At 48.2% G+C, this 27,984-nt stretch overlaps 1 protein-coding gene across 2 annotated transcripts in view; it reads left to right on the plus strand.

The window, feature by feature from the left end:
* The window catches only part of NT5DC3 (5'-nucleotidase domain containing 3), a 47,010-nt gene that overhangs the window by 3,476 nt on the left and 15,550 nt on the right, over positions 1–27,984 (plus strand). The window contains exons 2-6 of one of the 2 annotated variants that reach the window (XM_004675743.1): positions 15,666–15,850; positions 22,486–22,560; positions 23,028–23,083; positions 26,741–26,831; positions 27,757–27,894. In XM_004675743.1, the coding sequence (XP_004675800.1) occupies positions 15,666–15,850; positions 22,486–22,560; positions 23,028–23,083; positions 26,741–26,831; positions 27,757–27,894 (545 nt within the window). The remainder of the gene's footprint in view (positions 1–15,665; positions 15,851–22,485; positions 22,561–23,027; positions 23,084–26,740; positions 26,832–27,756; positions 27,895–27,984) is intronic. The other variant, XM_012720619.1, reaches the window with a different exon arrangement.

Consider the following 27,984-nt stretch of genomic DNA (forward strand, 5'->3'; position numbering starts at 1 on the left):
CCCGTTGAATCAGTGTATGAATCAGTGTTAACGAAGGGCCAGCCTTCACTCAGAGTTCCTTTGCTTTAACCTCATACCTGGCCTTGCTCCAGGATCCGTCCAGAGCAGTCACTGCCTTAGGTCCTTGTGTCTCTGGGGCCCCGCGTGGCTGTGACAGTTCCCTGTCTTCATGACCTCGACAGTTTGAGCAATACTGGTCAAGCTCTTTGTGAATCATCCTTCAGTTTGAGTTTCTTTCTTGTGACTTGAGATTTTTTTGAAATGTGATATTTTCACATTTGTATCACATCCTCTATCAAATTCTGCTCAGAAAAGGTTCTTTGTATTTTTAGGAAAAGAAATACAGGGTGATAGCCCTAGCAAAAATTTCCCATAGAACTCTGGCTTTCACCCAAAGTTTGAGGAGGGCTGTGTTGCCCTCAGGGCACTTTTGATATTTTCTGGGGATCTTTGTGGTTGTCAGGGTGGGAGAGAAGGGGTGCTGCTGGCCTCTATCAAATATTACTGCTAAATATCCCACAGGGCCTCCCTGGTGGCACACGGGGTTAAGTCTCTGCACTATCAAGGTGTCTGCAGCCACTGCAGCAGGAGCTCCATCCTCACCCAGGGAGCTGACCCACGTGGCGCAGCAGACCTCTCCTGTCCCACCTGCTGCTCCCCTCAGCGGTGTACTTCATCGATCTGCCTGTTCTGCTCCCCACTCTGCTGCTGGTGAATCCCCTCACCTCCTGTACCCCAGCTCTTATATGCATAAATAAATAAATCTTAAAAAAAAAAATCCCATGATGCAGAGAACAGTCCCTGCACCAGAGACTAATTCAAGCCCAGATGTCAGTAGTACCAAGATTGCGAAACCTCGCTCCTGAATGCGCACTTCTAGGGAAACCTTGTGTAACTATATTTTGAAGGGTGCCTGCGTTTGTGTGTGATCTGTTGTTTCCTTTTGGCTGTGGTTTGTGTGCACCATTTCTGACTTGAGTCCCTGGCCGTCTCTGTCTGCTGGGGATACAGCGCCTGCCCTGTTGTGTCCAGATGGAAGTGTTCCCCACTCCCTGCTCTCGATCTCCAAGCACAGTTGCTCCAGCCTTACACGGGATAGCCTCAAGGGTTTCCCCTCCTTTCCAAGTCACCCCCCAGCTGGTCTGTTTGGAACATGTGGCCTCTGCTGTGGGGCTATGGTGCATATTAAGTTGTGGAAAGGAGTCTGGCAACAGCGTGAATGAAGGATGCTGCAGCATTTATTCAGCGTTCCCAGCTGAGAGGGGCACACAGAACCGGTGTGAACTGCCGGCCCTTCCCTCAGACGCGGTAGTGGCTTAGAAGAACCGTGGATCATCTCAAAGTTGCCAGTGTTCCTTGGTGCAGTCCATGTCTATGAGATGCATGGCTAGAGGAATGTGGAAAATACCTGTTCCAACACTGAGAGCATTTTACAGGTACCCGCAGAACGCATGATTCTCCAAGGAGGATGTAGGTGTAACATTTCTCAGATAAATTTGACTATGAGTCTCCATTTTTGAAGTAAAACCCCAAAATAGAGCTTCTAAAGACTATGCCTTGGGTGTGCTGTAACAGGAATATGTAATATGTAAGTATATATTTATATATGTTTGTAGCAAGAATGTAAGTTAATAATAACCAGCGATGCTTAATTTTACAATGTGCTCTTTCCATGTGTTGGGAAATAGAATAATGGAGTCTGGGACACTGAGGATCTGGAGAAAACTGTTTTGTTTAGAAAAATACACACATTTGCACAGTTACACAGAATGAGTCCTGTACTGCCTTAACCTCTCTGTATCCTACTTGAGAGGACTGACATGTGGGGGGTGGGGGGGGCCTTGTGGAAGAGACCCCCGTCTGGGGGTGTTTTCTAGTTTAAGATATGCATGCTAGGGCCCTCCCTGGTGGCGCAGCGGGTTAAAGCACAGCACTAAGAAGCTAAAGCCACTTCAGCATGAGTTCGATACCCAGCAGAAAGGTTTAAGAGAGAAAGATACCACGAGGCAACTTTCACATGCCCAGCAGGAAGGAAGTCCCTGTACTAGCAGAGAGCTGTAGACCCAGTGAGGGCCCTGGAGTTCAGAGCCCAGGCCTCTGCTGGAAGAGGAATCTCTTTTTCCAGAGCCCCGTTAGTTCGCGGGCTCCTGGCATCCGCTGGAGTCTGCCATATGATCGCAAGGCTGCCAAGTGTTATTTTGGATGGCCTGAGTCACCGAGAGTCACCCTGACTGCCCCCTCCCCCGCTGTGATTGCTGCTTCAACACTTAGGTGGCCAGCAGGACCCTCCTGTCCCCTCCAGCTGCACAGTGTTGGGAGCTCGCTTTGCCCTCCTGCTGGTTTGCCGCTGTCTTGCTGAAAGTGAGCCACTTGGGCTGGACCCCAGGAGGCCACACCTGGCCTGACCGGTTCAGGTGGGAAAAGCACCTGCTTCCCTTTGGAGGTCCACAGAGTCCACTGTGTCTCAGTTCCGGCTGGGTCTGGTCTTTGCCTTGGCTATGTTGACAAGACAGGGCTGAGAGGAAGGGAATAAAGGTTTAAAAAAATGTAATTTTCCCAAAGGTTAACAAAATGCACTAGCAGGTTGAAGGGGGGAACATGTTATCATTTGTATTTGTTCAACTTAGACCCCGCCTTTATGTAGTTGAGGTGTCCAGAGAGTAACAAGGTGACCCAGAGAATAACCTGATTGACCCACTGGGTTTTAGAGGAAATATTTGTTCTTTGGTGGTGGTTCTTTGAGAAAGTGATCTCTTACCTGGTCCTTTATACTCCTGCTATGAGTGAAACCATCCGGTATTTTTCCTTTTCTTTCTGGCTTATTTCACTAAACATGATCCCTTCCAGCTCCATCCATGTTGCTACAAAAGGCATGTGTTTATCTTTTTTGATTGCTAAGTAATATTCCATTGTGTATATGTGCCACATCTTTTTAATCCAGTCATCTACTTTTGGGCATTTGGGTTGATTCCATATCGAGAAAGTCGTCATTTTGAAGGGCCTTGAGGAGCTACTTTGTAAGTGTATTGGTGAGCTAGTGACTGATGTGCCTGAATAAAGGTTAATTTGTATTTAGAGATGACCCTCTCTGAGCAGGTGGAAATGTTGCTTCTGCACCTTTGAGCAGGATGAACTTGGGAAGCACCATTAATAAAATGTGGTACAGGTGCCCATTTATTTCACAAGTGTTTTTTGTGCTGGCTATTTCAGTTGTCATAGTAACCTGGGCAGACAGTGCTGTAGCAGCAGTTTTCAGACTTGTATTCCCAGAGATATCTTACACATTTCAAATTACTGAAGATCTCAAAGTTTTTGCGTATATGTCAGGTATACTGTGTGACTATATTAGAAATGAAAGCTGAGAGATTTTAAAAGCATATTTCTATTGATTCATATGGGGTAATGACAGTAAATCAGTTAACACAAATGATCATACCTTTTATGAAAAGTGACTGTTTTCCAATATTAAAGAACTTTAGATGCATATCTTGGTTTTATAGTCTTGCAAATTTCCAGATCCGACAGCTGAGTACTCAGATTTGATTCCGCCCCAGCCTGTTGCAGTATCATACCTCAAGTAGTCCCCAGAAGGCTCACTGTACACTAGTGAGAGAACAAGAGTGAAAAAGTAAATGAGGTCTGTATTAAATTTGTACCATTCTTGTGACAATTTGCTGTAGATTTCGTCCTTTGACTCACCACAGCTTTATTATGGTCCTGGAGATCAGCAGTCTGAAGTGTATTGCATGGGTCCAAAGCCTGATACTGGCAAGACTGCATTCTCTTCTGGAGGCCCCAGGAATAGCAGTCCCTGTGTCTCTCAGTTTCTAGAAGCTTCCTACATTCATTGGTTTATGTCCTCTTCCATTTTCCAAGCCAACAATGGCCTCAGCGTCTTTCTCCAGTCACGTGAAGCTCACATGTCTTATGCCTTCCTTTCTTGCCTGTAAGAACCCTCCTGGTGGCACGGGGCCCCCAGGGTGACGTAGGGTGGTCACTTTCTTTTAACATCAACTTATAGGCGTTTTTAGTTCTCTCGTCAGTCAGGGAACATAGTCGCAGCTTCCAGGGACTAGGATATTGCTGCCTTCCCAGAGCCATTATTCTGCCCACCACACTTTCGTATTATAAAAATAATTCTGATCTCAAAGATTCCCTGAAAGAGCTGGGGAGTGATTTTACCCAAATATGGTGACAACTACCGATCAAGGAAAAATCATGAGTGGAGTGGATGAGTAGAGAAAAGAAGGGACGGACATATTAAAAGCACCTACTGTGTGCCAAGTACTGTGGCAAACATTCAATCTACATTTTATTATTTGCCAGCCATGCAGCCTTGGACCAGTTAACTTGCCAACCTCATTTTTTTCATCTGGAAATTTGGGGATAGCAGTACTCACCTTATGGAATCCTGGTGAAATTAGCTGAACTAGTGAATGAGAAATGTCCCATACACAACATAGAAAGGCATTGCTGTTTATCCCTTTCTATTTCCTCTCTTCCTCAATGAAAAAGTCTCAATAGTTTACCTAGTATTTGATCTTTGGATGTGAGTAAATTTTCTTTTTCTAGGATGTTTTTCCGTTGAAGCAAATGCTCTTTTCTTCTGGGTGGTTAGGTTTCCTTTTATTAAAGGACTACAGTTGGGTTGCCATTAGATCATTCTTATATATATTTTTTAAAAAAATTTTTTAAAAGATTTATTTATTTATGCATACAGAACTGAGGGGTACAGGCCAGAGGTGCAGGGGTGGCGAGAGGCTTCACCAGAGACAGAGTGGGGAGCAGAACAGGCAGAGTGACTGAAATACACTGCTGAGGGGAGCAGCGGGCGGGTCAGGAGAGGTCTGCCTTGCCATGTGGTCTCCTCCGGGGCAGGCGAGAATCGAACTCATGCGGAAGTGGCTTTAGCTTCTCAGTGCTGTGCTTTAACCCGCTGTGCCACCAGGAAGGGCCAGATCATTCTTATATATATATATAATTTTATTTCGAGTGTAGCTGCATATAGTTTCATTTTTAGAACTTTTGGAAGCATGATGGATTTCTAAGGGACAGTCAAAATCACAGATATTGCTTACAAAGTACTAAGATACAATTTTAACTGTCGGTGGGAGTATAAATGTCATATGCATGGTTAATTATACAAATGAGTAATTCTGTTTGTCATGGATTGTTTTTCTCTGGAGATGATGCAAAATACCTAAACTTATGTGAATAATGAAAGCTGCTTTTTAGATGCAATAAAATAGTTTCAGCATTGTCGCCTCCTGGGGGTGGGCAGAGAATTCTGAGCTCATGTCTTCTTAACCTACACAAGAGGGTGGCATTTCTTGATGTAGCTCACTGCGGGGCCTCTGCTTAATTATTTATAATCCCTGTGCGCCCCCTGCGGTGTCTGCACATAGTAGGTGTGCAGTAAGCTCTCATTGCGAAAATTCCTCAGAGTTTAGGAAGTGGGAAAGCCAATTTATCAACATGCTGTGTGATCCATTTTTGCAAACTTACAGAAAATGCAAACAAGTTTGACCAAAAGAAGATGAGTAGTTGCTCAAGGGATGGGCAGAGTGGGTGGGCCCAAGGGTGGATGTGAAGATTTGTTTGGGATGTCAGAAATTCTCATTATCTTTATTAGGTTGATGCTTAAAGGCTTATAGTCGGACCTCATCAAACTGCATGCTTCATGTGCAGATTATTACATATAATTAGCACCTCAATAAAGCCACCAGCTGAAGCAAATAAGGAAGGAGTCTTGTTTCGCTGGCTGGAGGTGGGCCCTGCCCAGGAAGTGGGGTGTGGGGAGCTGCCCAGTGAGAATCAGGTGTTATCATCTGGACAAACAGCTGGACTGGAGGCCCTGTGGGGACAGAATTTGTGTGTTTGGAGGTGGGGTGGCATCATTTCTTATCTAGGACTTGGGGTGCGTGGGCAGATAACCCCACAGATGTGCCCCTTCATTGTGGAAAGGCTACCCTGGGCTCTGTGCTTCATCTTGGCTTCTGTTACTGGACTCTTGTTTACTGGACTCATGCAGATAGAAGTGGTTTACAACAGAATGGTTGATGGAGAAACTGGGGAGAGTGGGAAAAGCAGCTTTTTAAACTCTCTAATAGTAACAGCTTGTGAATTGTCTGTATCTTAAGTTACATTATTTTCTTCTCAATTCTGTTTCCTTTATTGTGCTCTCCCTCCCTTTTTTTTTTTTTTTTTTTTATTAAGTGTTTTAAATGGATACAACCATGTGTTTGATATATTGTAAACACAAGGTGAAAATTTCATCCTGGTCATTGTTTGCTGCCTGTTGCCATAGGGCAGATTCACATTCAGCAACAGTAGCAGAACTGAGGGGACTGTGACCACCCCCCCACACCTTGCTGGATGAGGATTTTAACATGGCTACATTTGCTGAGAAAGTCACTGGAAGGGGTTTGTCTTCTTGTCCTTTTTCATTTGGCAGCTACAGATGAGAAGTTTAAAGGTTTAAGGCAAATTTGCCTTGGAGATAGTGGGGAAATGTCAATACTGCTTCACCTTAGACACAGAAAGTGCCTGTTCCCGTCCCTCCTCCCATAGTTTTATCTAAATGAGACTTTTAAAAGGACTTTTCAAACCTAGTTTTCAGTCTACATGGACCTTTGCAAAGATAACATGAAATCATTTTAAATAAATATGGAGCCATCCATACAGTATTTTGAAAATTGATGAATACTTACGACTTATGTGATGAGCTATGAACAGAAGTTGAGATGGGCGCAAATCAGGGAAAACACCAATTTTATATCTTCTCTAACTTTTGTTGGTTTTGAAACATAGGATTATGTTACCAACAAAGAAATGGGATTTTGAAACTGTTCATCTTCACTTTGCTCCTTCTGTAACGGGACTGACTGGTGACTTACATTTTGTGAGGTCCTTGGGCAGGTACTGCCTGATTCTCAGCCTGCACTGGTGAGTACTAGTGCTAGGAAGACTTGGTCCATCTTGCTGGGGAGAGTCTGAGATTTGGTGTGGCCTAGGGGCACTGCAGGCTTTCCTTCTGTTTCTTTATAACCTTACACATGCCCTAGGGGGAAAAAGTCAGGTCTTCCTCCCATTTCCTTTTCTTCTTCAGATATTTTGGATCTGTATATTCTTTTTAATCATGCAAACAGCTGGAGATCTAGGGCTTATACCCAAAAGAAAAATCCTAATTAAAGAAAGAAAACTGCCATCTTAATGTCTTAGCATTGTGGTTTGCGTCACCAAGAAACTGAAACTTCAAGGGCTTTCCAGCACATTTCGACATTTCTTAGATCACCACCTGTTAGCACTTGTTGGTTCTGGAGATGAGACTCTGAGATGTACATTCGGGCATCCAGATGGAGCCTGTTGCCCCTGGAGCTGCTTCATTAACACCACTGCAGTGAGGGCTTTGTGTCCAGATCTCCATCAGCATCTCTGAGTCTTTCCTTAGCATAGTGACCTAGAAGGAGAATTCCTAGGTCAGGGGGTAGGAATGTTTAAAAAAGGCTCTTGGGACTCGTTGCCAAGCTGCTTTGCAGAAAGCTTCTTCTGCTGATTTATCCTCTCGAACAGGAAGGAGGGAGGCTGCCAGGTGCCACCATCACCCCAACTATGCTCTGCCACAAAAACACAACCGGAGAGGTGTGAGCCTGTCCCCACCATCACGCACCATGTACACCGATGATATTTCAATAAAGGGGGAAAAAATGAGAGTAGAAAGACCTCAAGAAACAGCCACAAAAATGCCACTGCAGTCTTCCGGGAGGAACCTGACATTTTACTTTTATTTCTTAGCCAAGAAACACCCCCTTATTATGGAACAAAATATAAATGAAATAAAGCCAGTAAAACCATTGTAATTCCACGAACTTTGATACAGAGCTATTTTTTTAACTGTCTAATGGTTTACTTTTGTTTTTTAAGAATCAGGATGGTTAAATATTTACATTTATTAGCCATTTAATTTCCTTTCTTGTGTTGTAAGCCTTATCTATTTACTTACTGGTGTTCTACTTTTCATTAGGATTTGTATGGGATTTTTTTTATATGAAAGATATCAATCCTTGGCTGTTTGTCTTATAATTTTATTGTTTAACATACCCGTTCCCCCAAATTACTGTTTTTGATGTTTTTTGATGCACAGATATTTAAGAATTTTATGCTCTAAATCTGTCATTTTCCCTTTGTGATTTATTGTGTTGTTTTCACATTTGGGAAGTTATTATGGTCTATTCAGAGATGAAATAAATAACAATCTTTATTTTTTTCCACCTTTTTAATATTAAAATTTTTTGAGTTAAAAAAATTAACTCTGACTCACGTGGTGTTTGTTTTACAGCCAAATCCTGGCTGGTCTCTGCCCTGGGAGCTAACCATTGTTTACTTAGTGAGACAGAGAGACAGAATATTCTAGACAGATTTAATTCATGTACTCAATTACAGTATACTCTGGAGAACACAGAGTAGAAGATCACATATTTTGATGAAAACAGGGCAAATGAAGGAGAATTTGAGATGGGAAGATGGAGTGAAGGGTAAATGTGGACTGTCTGATGCCAGGTTTAAAAGTTAAAATTTGTAGGCAGTATGCACTTTGAGTGACTGTCTCTGAAATGAACATCAGGTAGGACTCCTTTACCTGTGAGCAATAGAAAACCAACTCAAATAGATTTAAGTTAAGCCCCTAAGAAAAAACAAAAAAAAGAAAATTTATGGCATGATTAATCGAAAAATCCCAAAGTAGGACCAACTTCAAGCCTGCCTGGATCTAAGTTCAGAGGGGCTCCCTGGGTGGCTCCTCTCGGTCTTTGATCTGCTTCTCTTCCTCCTGCTTTCTGGTAGTAACCTTGCTCATCTCTGGACATCTAGCCATGTTTAGGTCCACGTTCAAAAGAAAAGACGGCCTTTCCCTTGAAGGTCCTTTGCAAATCCAAACGTTTCTCCATTCAGACTTAACTGGTTCACTTTGGTTGCTGTTTGATGATGGTTGGCGAGTCACTGTTGGTGAGGAAGTCCAGGTGTCCTGGGTCCCATGGGCTCCACCCGGAGTCAGGAATGGACCCTCACCAAGGTTGGAAGGCCTGAATGTTGGGGGAGGAGCACTTTCCCATACAAGTCCAGCATTCTGGAGGAACGGAAGGGACCTCAGGACAGGTGAGGTTCTGCTGCTGTGACAACACAGACCCCTGTGGGTATTGCCGATAGCTGTCCCCAAAGCGGATCTCACTCTGCAGTCTGCTGGACCCTCAGGTGCTCCCCAGGGCAGCTGCCTCCACAGGGTGACCTGGCTTCCTGGCTTCTTCCATTGCGAGGTCTCCATCACCCGTGTATCCATGTGTGTGCCTGTGGGAATGAATAAATTCCCGCAAATGGAGAAGGCAGTTGGAGCCCAAAGAAGGAAGCGGGCATGCCCGTCAATCACCATTAAGTTTCTTAAAGGCAGCTTACCTATGGGGGCCCTTGGCCCTGAAGGCAGAGTCCATACCACCCACCCCGACAGGGGTCATCTTGTGGGACTAATGATGCCACATGAGTGGGGTACATGTCACATGTATCTTTGGAAATAGAGGTTGGAATGGCTCATGAGTGTAGGTTAATGCATATAAAAGAAACACAGGGGAAATCGACTGTCTTCCCAGGGTAGACAGTTAGCATCTCGGGCCTCAGATGACATTCATACAAAATGGAGTCACTTCAGTTTTCCCGCACTGTGATAGGCACAGCGGGCGGGGTCAGGGTGTGTGCTCTGGTCCAGAGTGACCATGTTACCTCTGCCTACCGTGCGTTGGCCAGAGAGCAGGGGTTGTGTCCTGGGGTACAATATTTGGCCTTTCAGAGCTTCCTGATGTCGTTCGTGTACCCAAGGGCAGAGCGAAAGCCAGGTTGCCTTTCTGAGGATGTGGGGCACATCCCTGATACCTCTTGGGCCGAGCATCTCTGGTTGGCTCTGTCCCCGCACACAGCTCTGTTGGGCTCGAGGCCTGTAGGAAAGGAGAACCATCTAGCGTTTCTGAACTTTCAGGGTACAAAGTACTTAGCAAAAACTTGACTTCCCAATCTGAGATCTTACACTTTTAAAAATGTTACCTGGAATAGGTGCGGGAACGTCTTGCTTCTCTGAGTTCTGACTTAATTCATAGCCTTGTCAGTAATGAAGTATAAAATTTAGGTAAGGAAGGACTTCTCTGGTGCTCTTTAAAAAAGTAAAAAAAAAAAAAAAAATGGGCCCTCCCTTGTGGCGCAGAGAGTTAGGACGCAGCACTGTGAGCCAGCTGCAGCCACTCCAGCGTGAGTTCGATCCCCATCCAGGGAGCTGACTTACATGGGGTGGCAGACCTCTCCTGTCTCACCTGCTGCTCCCCTCAGCCGTGTACTTCATCAATCTCCCTGTCCTGCTCCCCACTCTGTCTCTGGTGAATCCTCTCACTGCCCCTGCACCTCTGGCTTGTACCCCAGTTCTGTATGCATCAATAAATAAATCTTAAAAAAAAAAGTAAAAAAGGTGATACAGTGACTAGAGCCAGAAATTAGTAACTGGGTTACCCTAGGATGCAGCAGTCCCGCCTCAGGGTCCCCACCTCCAGGGAGTGGAGGCAGGGCCTTGACAAGACCTTGCACACAGAAGGCAAAGGTGGAAGCAGCCACGTGTGGGGCCGGTGGCTGGTTGCCACAGAACGTGGCAGACACGGGATGGGATATCATCCAGCTTCAGAGAGGGTCAGAGGGAGGGAGTCCTGACACACGCTGTAACATGATGAATTTTGAGACCGTTGCGCCGCATGGAATATAAACCTGTCACAAAAAGACGTGATTCCCTTTAGATGCAGAACCCAGAGCAGCCAGGCTCACAGGGTCGGGAAGCTGAAGGTCGCCAGGGCCTGGGGGTGAAGGGGCAGCTGTGGAGTTAGGCTCATGGGCACCAGTCTGGAGGAGTCACGGAGAAGCCTGGCAGGGATGGTTGCCGGACCCTGTGCATGAACTTCACCAGCTTAGAATGGTTTAGACGATCCATTTCGTGCTCTGCATATTCCGCCGCAATGTAAACAAACAGCCCCCGCATCCCAAATTCTCCCCGTGGGTCGATCAGCACGATGCCCAGCTCTCCAGGGGGTGGTCCAGCCACCCCCCGGGCCCTGCGTGCTCAGACCCACCTTGGGCCCCAGCGCGGTCTCCACGTCTGTGTGCGATTGTGTAGCCTTCTGTCGTCACGTACCACGCCAGAAGGAGCTTAACTTTCTCAACTGGGTCCCTCTCCTGTGCCTGCCCGGCACTGAGCGACTCGTCCAGAGCCGCTGTTACATTCGGTCTCAGTGTAGACAGGCAGGAGGCTTCTCCCTGTCAGAGCAGGGCCTTCTCTTGCCTTCTGATTACTCGTGTTTGTTCTTTGCACCCTTTCAGGGTGTCTGAACCTTTTGAATTTTTGCCATCACTGGTGTTTAGAGCGAGGGTGGGCAAACTCCGGCAGCCCAGCTGAGCCGGATGAGCGGGCGCACCTGCCGTGAGTGCAGCTGGCCGCCCCCCCAGAGATGGGCTGGCCGTGGCGTGACTCTCCATCTCTCCGGTGTTCCCTGGGGGTTCCGTGGCTGCTTCGCATGTGGTGGAAAGGGAGGGAGGCTTTAGACCGGTAGTGTGTCTAAATATAAGCTTCCTGAGACAGGCCCTTAGGACTCCCTTGGAAAGGTCATTTGGGAAAGTGGAGCTTTTGGCTTTCGGTCGCCCGGTCAGGGATCCCACTTCCCTTCTCTTACGTGGCCAGGGCGGTCATGTTCAGAAAATAGCAGGGCCCTGGGTGAGGAGGCGAGGAGCCGGCTGGCCCTGCATGCCCGGCCTGCATGCCTGGCAGCTCTGCACGATTCTTGTGGACGGTCCACCTGCAGCCTGCTGCTTCCCTGACCTGGTTTCAGTCTTATTTACCAAAGGAACCAAACAGCAAACTCAGGTTTTGTCTCATTCGTTTTGACAAAAGAATCTTTTAAAGAAAAAGAATTATTGGTGTGTGTTGACTGATTAGGTGGTCTGCGCATTCGACCACATTCAGGGCCACATTCAGGTCGTCAGTGGGAGAGAGGGGCATCCGGGGGCTGGCCTCCATTGGCCTGGAGAGTCTGCGAGGTGGCAGGGCTGGCTTTCAGGTGGCCTAATGTGGCCAAGACTCAAGACCACGAGGGGCTTCGAGTCAAGTCTCTGAAAGTTTTGGCAAAATCTGCATGTGTTTTTCTGGAGACAGGCTTTTTCTCTAGCTCCGGTTAGGTTCTCAAAGCTTCCAAGTTCCAAGCTCAGAAGATGTTATTGTCGCTGGCACCGTCCCCTGATTGAAGTGGTCACCTGCAAGAGCAGCTTCATCTTTCGAGTATATCAGGAGGCCCCTTAGAGTGGAAGTGGATACTGGGCCATTGCTGCTAAAAAAAGAAGTGGGCATAAAGGACGGGGAAGCAGTGGTGACTCAGTGATCAAGGATTGACTCCATTTTATTAAAAAAAAAAAGGCATCTTTCTCAAATCCTTGTTGAGGCCGATGATCATAGGGAAGGTAGTTGAGTGCAAGAGTCTGGATTCAGGCTATTGGGTTCAATTCCAAGCCCTGCTCAGTAGTGGCTGTGTGACACCAGCAAATTCTGTCCTCATGCCTCAGGCGAACTCATGTATAACATGGGGACACAAGACACCCTAAGGTTGTTGTAAGCATTTCATGGTAGTATAGCTTATGACAACGTGTAGGCCATGGCAAGTGCTTAGGAAATGGTAGTTACAATGAAGCCAGGAGTGGTCCTGGGTGTATGGAAAGCAGCTGAAATGCAACCGTGTGGGTTTTGGTAGTAGGATGCGGTCAGCTTGATTTGTGCATACTCGTGTTGGGGTTTTGCACCTGTCTGCGGAAAGTCCTGTCAGCAGCATGTTTCTACTTGTGTGCTGTTTCATGGAGGTTTTGGTGCAAGGTTTTGCTGAACCCAGCAACCTGAATCCAGACTCTTGCACTCAACTCCCTTCCCCATGATCATGAGCCTCGACAAGGATTTGAGAAAGATGCTTTTTTTTTTTTTAAATAAAATGGAGTCAATCCTTGATCACTGAGTCAAGAAAGTCCTGTCAGCAGCATGTGTCTACTTGTGTGCTGTTTCACGGAGGTTTTGGTGCACCGTAGATGATGAAGTCATACTGTCACCTGGAGATCTCTTCACAAAGTAGGGCAGTCTGTGTTCTTGTCACAAAGTAATTGCCCAACGAGGTTCTTCCTAGTTAAAGATCCCTGTGAGCACACTAAGTGGAGGAGAATAGCACATTATCCTTTTTGTCTCCAGATATGTATTGTTCAGTTTTTCATCCTCAATTTCTTTCTTCTGTTTGGATCCTCAGTCTCACCTAGAATACGGTCACTGAAGACATGTTATCTGAGATCTCACTTACGTGACCTACTTCTCTGTCATTCTTAGACTCCGGAGAGCTGCGATCCACCCTCAGCATTCGTCTTCTGACTCACTGATACTTGTGAACTGTCTTCCTCTGCTGGTTTTATTCTTTTGACATTATAGATAGAACATGAAAAAATGATGAATCTATGGCTGTATTCCATGAAAGTGAAAGCAAAGGACTGTGAAGAACTCTTTAGATTTCTTTTCATTCCTTCTTGAAAATGATGTAATACTCTGAGCAGTGCAATGAAAAACTCTGGAGGATGATGTTATATTGATGCTTTACTTCACAATGGGGCCATCTTAGGTGATCTGTCCTATTCCTACTCTCTAAATTGAGCCTTTCTAAAAAAATCACGGGGGATAATTGATGGATCATGATGGAATAATTCCCCAAAAGGATAAAATAGCAAAATGTTTTAAGATATTGGAAACATAGAACTACTAACATTGTGCTCTTGATTTTTAAAAGGGGCCAGTGGACTGATGGGTATTTATAAGGTAGAGTGAGTTTTTAAAAAGCTCCAAGAAAGGATAGCAGTTATGAAATTGTAATGCTTACAAATAGAACTGCCAACTAAGAAACTCCAAACTAGCACTGAGTGCTAAGGACTCTGATGGTATTCTAGGGGTTAATGACATTTCTGACAAACTATCTGAAGGGCAAAGATTAACATTATCTTAGGAGGATGTTCATTGCAGTGTTATTTTTTATTTAAAAGAGGAAAAAGCAATCGTAATAAGGGAGATGCAAATTAAAACCACAATGAGATACCACCTCACCCCAGTGAGAATGGCACATCTTCAAACAACTAGCAACAACAAATGTTGGCGAGGATGTGGAGAAAAAGGAACTCTCCTGCACTGCTGGGTGGGAATGCAAACTAGTACAACCACTATGGAAAACTGTTTGGAAGTTCCTCAAACTGCTAAACATGGAGCTTCCCTACGACCCAGCAATCCCACTCCTAGGTATCTACCCAAAAGACACAAAAACACTGATTGAAAAAGATACCTGTACCCCCATGTTTATTGCTGCTTTATTTACAATTGGAAAAACATGGAAGCAGCCCAAATGCCCAAAAGTAGATGACTGGATAAAAAAGAAGTGGTACATATATACAATGGAATATTACTCAGCAACCAAAAAAGAAACACATGTCTTTTGCAGCAACTTGGATGGAGCTGGAAAAGATCATGCTTAGTGAGATAAGCCAGAAAGAGAAAGAAAAATACCGGATGGTTTCACTCACAGCAGGAGTATAATGGACTAGGCGAGAAAATAACAAAAATAATGAACAACCATATGCCAGAGACATTTTACGGGGGTGGAGTGGGGAATGGGATTAAAAACGGGGGGTAGGGAGGGAAATGCATGGGATTATGGTGATGGCACATGGGTGACTTGGTGATGGGAAACCCACGGGGATTACAATTGAGATGGAAAAAAAAAATGTACAAAATGATGTAAAAATAAACTTTTGTAAAATAAAAAAAAAAAAGAGGAAAAAGCAGTAACAGTTGAAGGTTGATTATCACATGCCAGTGTGATAAAATGTAATGATTTCGTATGTAATGTAATCTATGTCATAAGATATATTCTCAGAAAGTCTATCCATGGGAGATTACAATCACTATAGAATATTAAATTTAGAGAGCTTCACCCATAGCATATACTGATACATTTCATAAGTATCAGTATATGTCTTATGTATGTAAGACATATACATAGAATCTTGGCAGCAAATAAACTGTGAACAGTTCTCTTTCTGGTAGATGACGTGTTCTTTTTATATTTAATTGCTTATATGTTCATCTTCGAAGATCCAGAGCTGGCTTGTGTTTAAAAAACAAAAAACAAAAAACAAAAGACAGTTCTCTTTGTGGTGTTGAAGCAAATAGTCCTTATTAGTAACAGTTTTAGATATTATTTATATACCTACAATCCACCCTCTAGTAGACTGTCCACAACAGCTGTACACCAGCCCATAATCAACTCAGGACATTTCTGTGACCCCAAGAGGGATCAGCAGCTCCCCACCCTAGACCGTCCCCCCCTCTCCTTTCTGTCTCTGTGGTCTCTCTGTTGTAGCCACATGCCTTTGCCTTTGGTGAGTGCTTTTTCCACTCAGTGTAATGTTTTTAAGGTAGAACAAAGCACTCTTGGCCTTTGGTCGCCTCCTTGTGTTCAGTGGTCATCCTCACCCCTATTAGTTGTCTGGTGTAATGCATTTCTTTCATTTCCCTCTTCCTCCAGAACTGGTGCCTTCAATCATGAGCAACTTGTTGAATCCAGATGCTATTTTCTCAAACAATGAAATGAGCCTGTCGGATATTGAAATCTACGGCTTTGATTATGACTACACCTTGGTGTTTTACTCCAAGCACCTCCACACCCTGATATTTAATGCTGCCCGCGACCTTCTCATCAATGAACACAGGGTAAGATCACTGGGACATCTGTCCTCCTCCCGCCCCCTTCGACATTTGTGAACAGCTTGGAACCTGGCCTGGTGCCTGGTACATAAAGTGTCATTTTAGTCAGTTGCTGGCAGATGGATGTGTGGACTTTATTCTACTTCTGATGACTCTACCTAGAAGATGGCTTTTTAAGGAAATAAAAAAACCGGACCTCACTGAGGTCTGATTAGCATGCGTGTGCTATGTGTATTAATGTATGTGTTTCATTGAGTTTGGGGATAAGAATACGTCTGTGAAACCATGACCAAGGTCATACACTATCCATCACCTCCCAAAATTTCCTCCTGCTCCTTTTGTTGTTATTACTGGTGTGTGTGTGGTAAGGACACTTAACATGAGATGGGTCTGATCGGCAGATTCTGAGTGTGCCACACGATATGGTCAGCTGAAGGCTCTGTGCTCTGTGGTAGAGTTCCAGAGCTTATTTACCTGCATGCAGACTTGAAACTGTGCCCAGAAGACACTGTTTTACAAATGAAAGCCTTTAACTTGCTCACCTTAACAAAAGACTGTCCCAGGTTACCCTTTAGCAGAGCCTCAGCTGGTAGAACTACTGAAAGCCTATACAACAAGGAATGCTCATCTCTCTGGGTAGCTCTTTCCTCATCCAGACGTTAAAGGAGCCTGGAGGAGAAGGATGAGGTGGTCTGGTCTGGGCCCTTGGGAGCCCCTGCAGTGCCCCAGGGAATGCAGCTCATAAGGGGTCCCTAAGCCCCTCACTCAAGGGCACAGTTCTGACTTCTGGGAACTTCTTCCTTAGAGGAACAATTGTGCCTTCTGGTTTCTTGTCTTCTTTTCACCGGTCCCTTAGCCTTTTGTGTGTTCCCTCTTCTGTGTCACAGGCAGGGGGTGAATGTGTTTAGGACACAGCCCTGCCGTTGAAGAACTATGTGCCCTGGAGGAGGCCTCTCCAGACCTGAATGGAGTGCTGGATATGTGTCGGGGATGGTTGGAACAACCTCTGTCTGAGGGAGTTGGGGAAACAACAAACTAGGTGGTATTTCACTGGCGGGAAGGAGTTTCCAGAAGGGCTGGGGTGGGTTGAATGGGTGAGTGTGAGTAACCCAGAAGCCCAGATCCTGAAAGCTAGTGTTTTATCCTATGAGCAATGGGCTGGGTGTTATATAGACCTCTGTTTTTCCCAGGCTGATCATTCCCTGTCTTTTAGCCATTCTCATTTCTAGTTTTCTCATCATCTTAACCCCCTTCCTCTGACTGTGTTCTAGTTGTTTCCTTCTCACATGTACGTATCTGAACTGATACTACTCCTGTAGGTGAGGTTTGATACTACTGCAGTGTGGAGTAGAGGGAGACCATCACCTCCCCAGTTCTGGATACCATACTCTTATTAATGCTGCCACAGTTTACATTGGTTTGGATCCCGACGCTTTGTTCCAGCACATTTTAGTTCCCCCTGCTTGTGGTTATCAGTGAGTTTAACGAGCACCTTGTCTTTGTTCAAAATGGCATTTGCCAAGAATCACCTGCCCTTCCTGACAGCTTTCTTTGATTAATGGTCACCTCACGAGACATAAAAACTGTCCAGTCACTTGCCACTCTGCAGCATTTCTCTGTTTGCTCAGGAGACTTTTCTCTTCATCTAACCCCTGGTCCTTTCCCTTTACTTTGAGGATTGAAACAGAGTAAGAGCTGGTGGTACTGCCCTTCCTGTCCTTCCTGCCAGCCCGCACCTTTTCTCTTGCACCCCTGTGAGCTTGCGCTGAAGAGGTGTTGCTTTAGTGCTGGCCCTCTACTCCCAGGTGTGTGCAGCATTTTCTGTGACTCTTATTAAATGATAACACTTATTAAATGAAGTTGATTCTAACAGCAGCCTTCTGATGGGCTGGCAGTGCCAAAAGCAGAGTCCAGAGTCAGACCCTGGGGAATCAAAACCTGATTTTCACCATTTATTTCTTAGGTTGGCCTAAGCAGCTCATCTCCTTTCTCTCTGGGTCTCAGTTTCTGCCTCTGTGTAATGGGCACAGATAAAAGTATTAATTGATATAAAGAGCCTGGCACACAGAAAGCACACAACAGACGCCAGCCTTTGTGAGTATGACTTTCTGCCCAGTTCCTGTCTGTACAGCCAAGGAAGTGGCAGCTCAGAGATCAGTGAGGAGCCTAAGCCAACTGGACCAGCAAGAATAGGGCCATCGGGAGGCGGGGCCATCGGGAGGCGGGGCCATCGGGAGGCGGGGCCATCAGGCGGATTCAGGTCCCTCCTTTTCCAATTCTTGTCACAATTTTTTCCCTCCTGACTCCTTGTGGGATGAACACATTCTCTTCTCCCTCTTATTCAGATGAAAATGAAATATACAAGAAGGCAAGACATTTATGAAGATCAATAATTTATGAAATTTCAGGGCAAAGAGAGATGAACTAGATGGAAGAAAAGTGCTGTCATGATTGGAAAAGCATCTAAATTTAAGATGGTTGGAACCTCATTCCCATTATGTCTGTTTGTTGCTTTGATAAAAGAAAAGAAGTCATAGAACTAATTATCTCTGGCGTATTAATAGAATCAATTATGCTTATGCAGATTTTTCTCCTGCTCTGATTAAACAAAATAGTTCTTCAAACATGCACTGAGTTTGCTGCCGTTCTTCCTGCTAAATGTACTTGTAGGGATGGAAAGCCATCTGCTTTTTTTTTTTTTTAAAGATTTATTTATTTACTCATACAGTCCTGGGGTACAGGCCAGAGATGCGGAGGGTGAGAGGATTCACCACAGACAGAGCGGGGTGCAGAACAGGCAGAATGATGAAGTCCACTGCTGAGGGGAGCAGCGGGCCTGTCAGGAGAGGTCTGCTGCGCCATGTGGATCACCTCCACCTCCGGGGCAGGCGGGAATCGAACTCATGTGGAAGTGGCTTAAGCTTCTTAGTGCTGTGCTTTATCCCGCTGCGCCACCAGGGAGGGCCCGCCTTCTGCTTTTGAGATGCACAGTAATCGAACCAGTAAGTTTGCAATTTAGCATCTTCCCAAGAGCAAATGTAAAACTTCCAACCCCTGTAAATTACCTTCTCGCTTTCTGCTTTTTGCAAGAAAAAGCTTTTACAAATGTGAAAATACAAAAATATAGGGCTGTAACTGGGTCTGTGTCTTCATTGCTTCTGTCGCCCAAGAGCTCAGCTCCCTCGCCCGCTCCACCTGTCCTCACTCTGCTCCCGCTGCACCAGCCTCCTTGCTGCCTCCGGAGCCGTGGTTACCCTCCTGCCTCTGGGCCTTCGCACGTGCTGCCGCCCCCCGCTTGCCAGGGCTCCGAGCCCTGGTCCCACATTCTCTTCATGGCATTTGTTTTTGTCTTTGAGCTCCGTGCCGGGTTACTTGTCTCTGGTCTGCCTCCCAGAGGAGAATGGAAGCTTGTCAGGGACAGAGACTGCACCAGTTTTGTTCACGGCTGTATTCCCAGACCTTGGCCAGGGTGCGAAGTCAGCACACACTCGATGCCGTTGTTGAATGCTCCAGTTAAGGGGGTGTTGTGCTTGGTGTGACATCACCACGTGAATGCAGGTTCTTTAACCCCCCCACGTCACGTTTTGTGTGGGTGTTGGCGAACCGGAAAGCTTTGTTTTTATGCCCTTCTGCCCTGCCTTTAAATAGACTCATAATTAGCTACTTAAAATATCTTAACTAAAGACCTTTGGAAAACAGATATATTTATAGGCTCACGGCCGTTGTGATATAGAGGCTGCTGCTGCACCCAGAACTCTGACTAGCCAGGTGGGGGTGCATGGCAGAGCCACAGAGTCGCGGAATCATGCCCGCAGGAGGCTCCCAGCTCTGCTCTGTTTCAGTAACAGCTTGAAGCTGCCCTGGACCTTTCTGTAGCATTTTCAGGGGGAGACTTTGTTTGCACAAACTGACCTACAATTCTAGGTTGCTCCTTCTGGAACTGGAGCTAATCCAGGTACTGAAGGAAACCAGACGGGGCCCAGGTAGGGGTTTTAGTACAAAAGCCAAGTAAACGTCTTTTGTCTTTTGCACGACTTACTGCTTTTAAATACATCAGGCACCTTCACCTTCAGAAACCTCGGTGAGCCATAGTTTTCAGGCTGATGGAAAGTTTCTGAACAATGAAGAGTTCGGAATATACAGCCATAGGCGATGGGGGGAAGTTTGGCCAGAGATGCTTTGTGGGGGTGGGGTGGGGGGGAGTAGCTGGTGGTATGGGAAATCACCGTGAAGGGGCAGAGGGATCACCCCAGTCCAACCATGTATGTTCCCACACAAAGGAAGAGGCCCAGGGAGGCCGAGCGACACCCTAGAGCCCCACAGGAGAGCAGCGACTCAGGACAGTGACTCTCAGGACAGTGACTCTCGAAGCTGGTCCCCTACCCCTCCCCTAACACCCACCCTCCCCCCCTACCCTTCCCTCCACCCCCTCCACCCCCAGCTCGCAGCCTCTCCACGTGGCTCCGTTTTCCTGCATAGTTGCGGTGTGCAGGAGCCGGTCCTGAAGGCCCTGCGTGTGGTTTTGACTTCATCCTCTCCATTTTCTCATCGGATAGGACTCTTGTCATCGTTGTGTTGGAGATGGGAAAACCGAGGCTCACCGAGAGAAAGGCGACCTTGCTGTGGTCACCTAGACCCCCAGGCCGGACTTCACGCCTGGCCCCTCGGGTGTTCCCCACCGCCATGTTTCCCTGTTGAGGCTTCAGGCAGCTCTCTGCTGCTTCTGTCGGCTTTCCAGGCTGTCCACGCCAGCCTCTACGACCCCGGAAAGCGCCGTGGGCCTGTCGGGCTGGCTTCCGGAGAACATAGGCCGTGGCAGGCAGGGACGCGAGCTGTGCAGGGCCGTGTGTCCCTGCGACTCAGTGACCCGCGGGGGAGCCCAGATAGAGCTGGCGCGAGGCAGGAGCCGCCTGACTGCTCTGCAGACCTTGCGGAGAGCAAAGCTCGCGCGGAGTCACCTCACCATCTCTCCGCTGAGACCGGCATGGTGCTGGACCGTGTTCCCTCCCTGGGAACTGGCCCCCCAGCTTGTTTCCATGGTTTCCTGCTGAGTGGCAGGTGCTGAGGGCCGGCCCAGGCACGGCAGGGTTCAGAGCTGATTGCAGAGTGCAAGGCTGGATGTGGTGTGTTGCCAGCGTCTGGGTCCCAGTCCTGGCCCCACCTCTGTGTCTCCCTGGAGCCCGGGCAAACTCCTTGACGCTTCTCCTCAGATCATTCAACATTAAAATGGCCTGCGTCTCCAGGTGGGTGTGGTGAGGAGTTAATATAACAGTTGCAGAAATTGTCGAGCCCACTGTGCCACACTGGCCACAGTGCAGGCCAAGCCCCCTCCTCTGGTGCCACCCCTCGTTCATCCCGAGTTGGCAGAGGCTCCGGGCACACGTGAAGCTCCAGGGCCTCCCTGCAGGGCTGAGCTGCTGTGTGTGGGCCTGCGGGTGCATGCCTGGGTCTGGGGCACACTGCAGGCTTCTTGGACACGCCCCAGAGCAGGCACTTGAGTGATCTCTTGGTCCATGGGCAGCTGCCAGGTAAATGAGCCCAAGTGTCACTCTGGCGTCTGCGCTTCGTGCAGCGTGAATTGCAGACTTGCACACAGTTGCTGCCTCTCGGTGCTGTCGGCACGTGTTTTCACAGTGCGCCCCGGCCCGTGAAGAGCCAGGACCGTGGGGCAGCAGGCTCTCCTGTGGTCTGGCGCTTGTCTCAGGGTGACTTCACAGCATGGCCAGGAGATCTGACGGCACAGCCTTGCTACACTATGGAGTAGAAATTGTCCCTGTAGGTCTGTGCTCTGGGGGTGGAGGGCAGGCTAGGGCTGAAGGCCTGACTCTCCGCTGCACCGTACCCTGCTGTGTGGCCCAGGCCAGCCTGTTCCATCCCACCCATCCATACATTGGGCAGACTAGCCACAGACACGGTGCCCAGTATGCCCACGTGTGTGTGTGTGTGTGGCTGCTGTCCTAGTTCTGAGACGGGGAGGGAGGCAGGGGCTTGCAGGTCTGGTGCACAAGATAAGGAGCGGGCTGGGTTATGTCACTTGAGCAGTGACTGAATGACCTGGAAATACGAGGGGAGCAGAGCTGCCTGCAAAGGTGTGTCTGTCCTGAGTGAGAGCGTTGGTGCAGTAACTGGGAAAGGGTCGAATGGGGTCTCCCAGCCCATGGGGTGAGCAGCAGCCTGCTGTCCAGATGAGAAGAGCCATGGAGATGACATGGAGGGGTCCTCTGCACCTTGGGTCTCTGGGAGCTGCCGCGTGGAGGCGCTGAACTTCACCCATGTTCGACAGCCTCTTGGAACACGTCTGGCTTCTGGTCCAGAGCACGTTCTAGCTCCTCCTCCGCAACCTGCAGCCCTCAAGGTGGAAGCAGCTGTGTCTCTAGGGCTTGGGAATTGGAGCATCTCGGCAGAGGGGGAATTGAGAAGAGAGAATGGGGGGCATGAGTCCCCATATGTGCTTGGGCAGGGAGGGAGGGCCGGGCAGGGGCTCTGCGGCCAGGATGCGGGTGTGGAAGCCGGGGCCCGGCGGTGGCCTTCAGACCCCCTCCCCCCAGGGCGCAGCAGCCATCTGGCCCTTTCCAGGACCCAGTCTAGGTACATGTTGAACTTAGGACCTTGTTGGCTAAAACCGGTTCCTCCCCTCCTAGTACCCCGTGGAAATCAGGAAGTATGAGTATGACCCCAACTTCGCCATCCGTGGACTTCATTACGATGTGCAGCGGGTAGGTTCGATGCTCGTGTTTTCCTGCAGTTTATGGGTATTTGGGAATAAAATGTACCGTTGCTGCTTTTCTTTGCTGAACATGTAAATTGGCTTTTAAATCGTGCTCTTTGGGAGTGCGGAACTGAATCACTCAAATCATCTTTGGATAAAGTCCTCCTGAAGAGACGAGGTAATTAAAAGTGCGAGCACACTTAGCCATTTGCGATTTGCTTTTTATTTCTAGCACAGCATGTTTTGATGTTTTGGGGAGGAATTAGTTGTTATGTCTGTTTTTTTCTCCTGCAGACAGGTCATCTCCTTACAGGTTGCATGGTGCTTGAGTCAATAAGCAAACTTTTAGGAGCAGACCCGTGCTCCTTTGTCACTGTGGCCTCATGCCATGAGGGTTTAGATTGGCACCCACGGGCCTGTTAAATACACAGATTGTTGGGTGTTATTCACATGTGTCTGTGTTTGTTTCTGAAGGCAGTGTTGATGAAGATTGATGCTTTTCATTACATCCAGCTGGGAACTGTCTATAGGTAAGCATAAGAGGAGGTTAATTAATTTATTAACTCATTTATTTTTCAGCATACTTCACATAAAGAATATACACCTATTTTAAGCAGATATTAGTAAAGTATCTTAAAAATGGCCACGTGTGAATTAAGACAATGTACTTATATATACTCATAGATATATATGTATAATATAACTGAGCAGCAGCAATAAAGAATAGAGCAGCATGAAATGTATTGATAGTAATTTCCAAGGCGGCTGCTAAGTGACAGAAGCCGGCTGTATGAAAGTGTGTATGTTTTCATTGCCATGTGTGAAAAAAATGACCTGTGGAGTTACATGTATATTCATGTACACATTGGCTGTTTCTAGAAAAGTACCAAGAAACTAGTTCTAGGGATTACTTCCTAGAAGGGGGAGGTGGATCTTTAGGGCAGTGACGGGGTGGGGGGGACTGCTGTAATTACCCGAAGTGACTCTGGGTTTCGATACTACTGGCAGATGCTTCTGTAGAATATATATTTGAATTACTCAGTGGAGATTTATCGAGGCCCGCGACTATGCTCAGAGCGGAGGTCTTGGTCCACGGGGGTGGCCCCGGAGTGGGGAGTGTGCTGGGGAAGCTGTGTGGGGCCAGCAGTGACCGAAGCTGAGGGGATGACGGGAGTGCACCCTGGAGGACCCTGGGGAGGACTGGCCTCCAGAGGGGGTGACCAGCCAGCTGAGTCAGGGTCCCCAGAGGAGGCTGGGGTGGTGAGGAAGGGGATGATTCTTATTCCCTCCTTGGAAGTTTGGAAAATCAGCCCTCTCCCGAGACTTACTAGAAATACAAGAATCTTTGTAACACCGAAAACGATGGTGTGACTCTCCACTGGAGGCCCAGCTTGTGCCCAGGCGTTAACATCCTCCTGGGTACCTGGTGAGCGCTAGGTCGTCCCGGCTGTGACTCTACTGGCTCAACTCAGACGCCCTCGCCGCCTACCGGGCACCTTTCTGAGCAGAGTCAGACTAAGTTCGCTCAGTGCCGCCAGCAGGTTCCCACGATGATCGTCTTGTCTCTGTTTGAAAGTGGCGCTGAGACCTAGAGAGGTGAAATTGCTCACCAGGGTGATACTCCTGCTAGGGAAAGGAACTGGGGTCGGAACCCGCAGCCCTGCTCCAAACGGTGCTCCTCACCCCTCTGGGTCGTGTAAAGTAGTTTTCAACGCCGGTCAGGCGGCATCCACGTACCAGCATCTGCCCCGGCCTCGGGGGCGGTGCCCTGAGCGGCTGTGTCCCTGGGAGCTGCCCCCCCCGCACCCCACCCCAGGGTCGCAGACACTGCAGAGACCAATTTCCTGCTTCTGAGCTGGGTTCACTCTGGCACTGGGGCTCTCAGTGTGCAGCTTGTGTGGCAGAAGGGGCGAATGGGGGTGCAGAAATGACCCAACTGCTGGAGTTCTTTTCCTTCTCTTTCCCGCCCGAGCGTAGAAGCCGAGGACGTGCCCCTGAAGGCTGCCAGCGCCGCTGCTTGCCAAGGTCACGGTGGGCGCAGGGGGAGCTGACTCAGTACCAGCCTTATCTGATTTCTGGGGCAAAGATAAGGGCAAATCCTGGGCCTCTTTGGTTTTCAAAGGCCAGTAGTTGTAACAAGCTCATCAAGCTGGCAGGCTGGACATTCTGGAACCCACTGGGAGATCTTAAAAAATTAATAGAGGGTGGGAAGCACAGGAAAGAGGCTGACATTATATTTTTTCATTAACATAACGTATCAGACATAGGTGACATTTGCATGACAGTATTGGCCCAGTGCCTCGGTGTGCTAAGTGACCCATCCATGACAGTGGCCCAGCTCTAGTGAGTTGTGTAGCCCCCATTGGAGCACAGCCTGGTGTCCCCACCTGTCTGTGGGCTCCTGCTCCTGGGGCCACCGCTAGCACTCAGACATTTTCTTTCATTGCGCACGGGTGGGTGGTGCCAGGTGAGGAACTACAGTCCCTTAGGTCCCAGCTGAAAGCACCTGCCCCTGTCGCTGGGGCTGAGCAGGTGTGGGATCCAGACCACCCCGATGCCAAGATTCGACTTGTCTCTGTGGGGAAGAGCTGGATTCCTTCGCAGATCTGCTGCTGCTCCCAGGAGGCAGGCAGGTGGCAGGTGTTACCTTGGCTTTTTGGAAACGGCCGTTCGCTCAGGGAGCCATTCCCAGACCCTGGGCTTCACCGACTGGGCTGTGTCCTCCTTAGCACCCACAGCCTCGGGGTAGAGTGTCTGCAGGCGGGGGGGGGGGGGATGGTGGGGACAGACCAACCTTTCTGTCCCCAGTGTGTACAGAACATTAAACAAGAAACCCTAAGTCCAGCCCAGAGCAAGTCACAGGCAGGCCTAGCACCTCGCGGAGGAGGCCGTGAAGAAGTGGGGCTCTGGAACCCAAGGGCTGGGGTCCAGTCCCGCCCCGTCCCTTTTCCCTTTGGGGTCCTTGAGCAAGGCCCAGGACCGGTCTCTGTCTCATTTGTTGTTGGAGACTCTTTGTCCCTGGTCACGGATTAATTATTGGGGGGCAGAACAGGCAGGGTCTCAAGGTGGGAGCGGCGTCGGTGAGCAGAGATTCCTAGAAAAGGGGGAAAAGGAGAAAAAGGGAGCGGGTATGAGGAAGACACAGGAGTCAGAGTTGGGTGCAAGTCTTCCTGCTCTGCTCTTAGCAGAGGTTTACTTTATACATTAGGAGCAAGCAGTGGGAGGACGTCAGTACATGAACTGGGCTCAGAGATGACAATCATCTTTTTTTCTAGGAATAGTTTGGGGTCGTATTGTCCTTCAGCTGCGATTATAACATCTATTGAAGTTAGGAGAGGTACATAAATTCATAAAATTTAAGGCTAACATTGTCATATTTACTACAGTGATGATTGGCTAAAATAAAGTCCCTTTAAACCTTAAATGCTACTTAATGATCTTCATTCTTACTGGAGACATCTTAGAGGGTAAAGTCAAGGACTAGGGTGGAGGACTTTTCTGGTAGATAAATCACTAAGGGAGATAGTAAGATTCCTCATTTAAAGACTGAGCAATAAAAGCTTACGTAAGAGAGTAGAGCGCTAAGATGTGGATTCTCGTCCCGGCAGTAAAAGAACTTTAATTATTTTCTAGCATGTTCTATACTGCCTTGTCTTTTACAGTATTGATTGTGTTATAATTGCTTTTATTAATCAGCCAGTTGTAATATTAATTTTTGCTTTCTAGAGGAATGTTCTGCCTTGGGGCAGCGCTTGCTCGCCTGAGCCAGGCAGCGCCTTATGAGGCTGAGGCAATCCGGTTGCAAGCTGATGGTTGCTTAGAATATTTTGATATTACAAAAAAAGGGAGGTCATCACATAAGTTGGCATGGAAATTCTGATTTTTCAGAGCACTTCCACCTCTCTCCAGAATATGCCAGTCGATAGAGGTTGCATAGCTTGTGTCAACTTGTCTGCTCGTGGGCAGGGGTAGGCGAGCGCTGTGTCCCCCCACCATGGCAGGGCCCTCAGACCTCACTCCGCAGAAGCCCCTCAGCATCTTCCCCGGACTTGTAGCGCCCACCTGTGCACGCCTCGCTCCCTGTGCCAGCATTTACATGTCCCTACACAGCCCCGGCCCTTCGCAGAGGCCTGGGGGTCGGCGCTGTGTCTTGCAGCTCCGTAACTGCAGCCCTGTGCTTTTTCCAGAGGCCTCTCCGTGGTCCCCGATGAAGAAGTCATCGACATGTACGAGGGGTCCCACGTGCCTCTGGAGCAGATGAGCGACTTCTACGGAAAGGTAGTGAGAAGCGCTGTAGGGTCTAAGCAGCCTGTCTTCTTCCTTCTCTGTCCTTGACCTGGTGGATCGAGGCCCTGGAGCAGCTAGACTTTCTGGTCATGGCGAATTGGCAGGGCACTTTGGGTTTGGAGAGACCTCGGACTTTAGGGTGCCTGGGCGTGAAGGGTCCCCCTCGGGCTGGTCATGATTCTCTTCCTTAGCTCTCCTGCTCACACTTCTCTTGCCCTGTGCCTGCTTGCCACCACCGCCTGGTGTGCCCCCACTGAATATTGGACTGAATATCGGGGGCTGTCAGTGTGTAGCCATTGCCTCCCCTGAAACAGGGCTCCAGGATGCCCGACACCGCATGCAAGTCCTGTGGGACCCCTGGGGAGCTCTGGCTGTTCTGCCTTCTGCAGTCCTCTTTGCTCTCAGGAGTTCTGCTTGCTCCATGTGATGCTCTCTCTTGTTTGCACTGCTAAAATGAAATGGAAGGTGCTCACCAGCTGGGCAACGTAGTGTAACTCACAGGCTTTCAGGGAAAGGCCCCTTATAAGCCCTAGTCAGGCCCTAGGTGGGGGCGGGGGGCGGTGCTCACATTTTGCAGCTCGTAAGTGGCTTTCCTGGGGTCCCCATGAACACAGGAAGGTGCTGGCCTTCCTCCGCTTAGGAGGGGAGAGCGTGAGCTGGAAGTTGGACAGGGTGCAAAGGAGAGTGAAAGGGGGGAGGTGGCAGGACTTTCGGGGGGCGGGCATTTCCTTGGATGAGCCAGGGCACAGGAGTCAGTGCTGCTGTGAGTGATAAGAAACAAGGTGCAGTTTTGCTATTTGATCGTGAGAATTTTCTTTTGTGGTGGGGAGGGAGTGAAATGTGGAGTGAAATGTGGGAGTGAAGTGTGGGGCTCTGCTGGGGTGACCCGGGTCTGACGCTCCCCGCCCCCCTGCAGAGTTCTCACGGCAACACCATGAAGCAGTTCATGGACATCTTCTCGCTGCCCGAGATGACGCTCCTGTCCTGCGTGAACGAGCACTTCCTGAAGAACAACATCGACTACGAGCCGGTGCACCTGTACAAAGACGTCAAGGTGGTGTCTGCGGGGACGCCCCTTTTTCAGTCAAAGTAACAGAATTGTTAGCTTCCGCTGTAGGTCAGGTCTTTGAAGCAGGCTTTCTTC

The sequence above is a fragment of the Condylura cristata genome, unplaced genomic scaffold (assembly GCF_000260355.1).
Source record: "Condylura cristata isolate star-nosed mole 26May11 unplaced genomic scaffold, ConCri1.0 scaffold00004, whole genome shotgun sequence".
NCBI classification, from domain to species: Eukaryota; Metazoa; Chordata; class Mammalia; order Eulipotyphla; family Talpidae; genus Condylura; species Condylura cristata.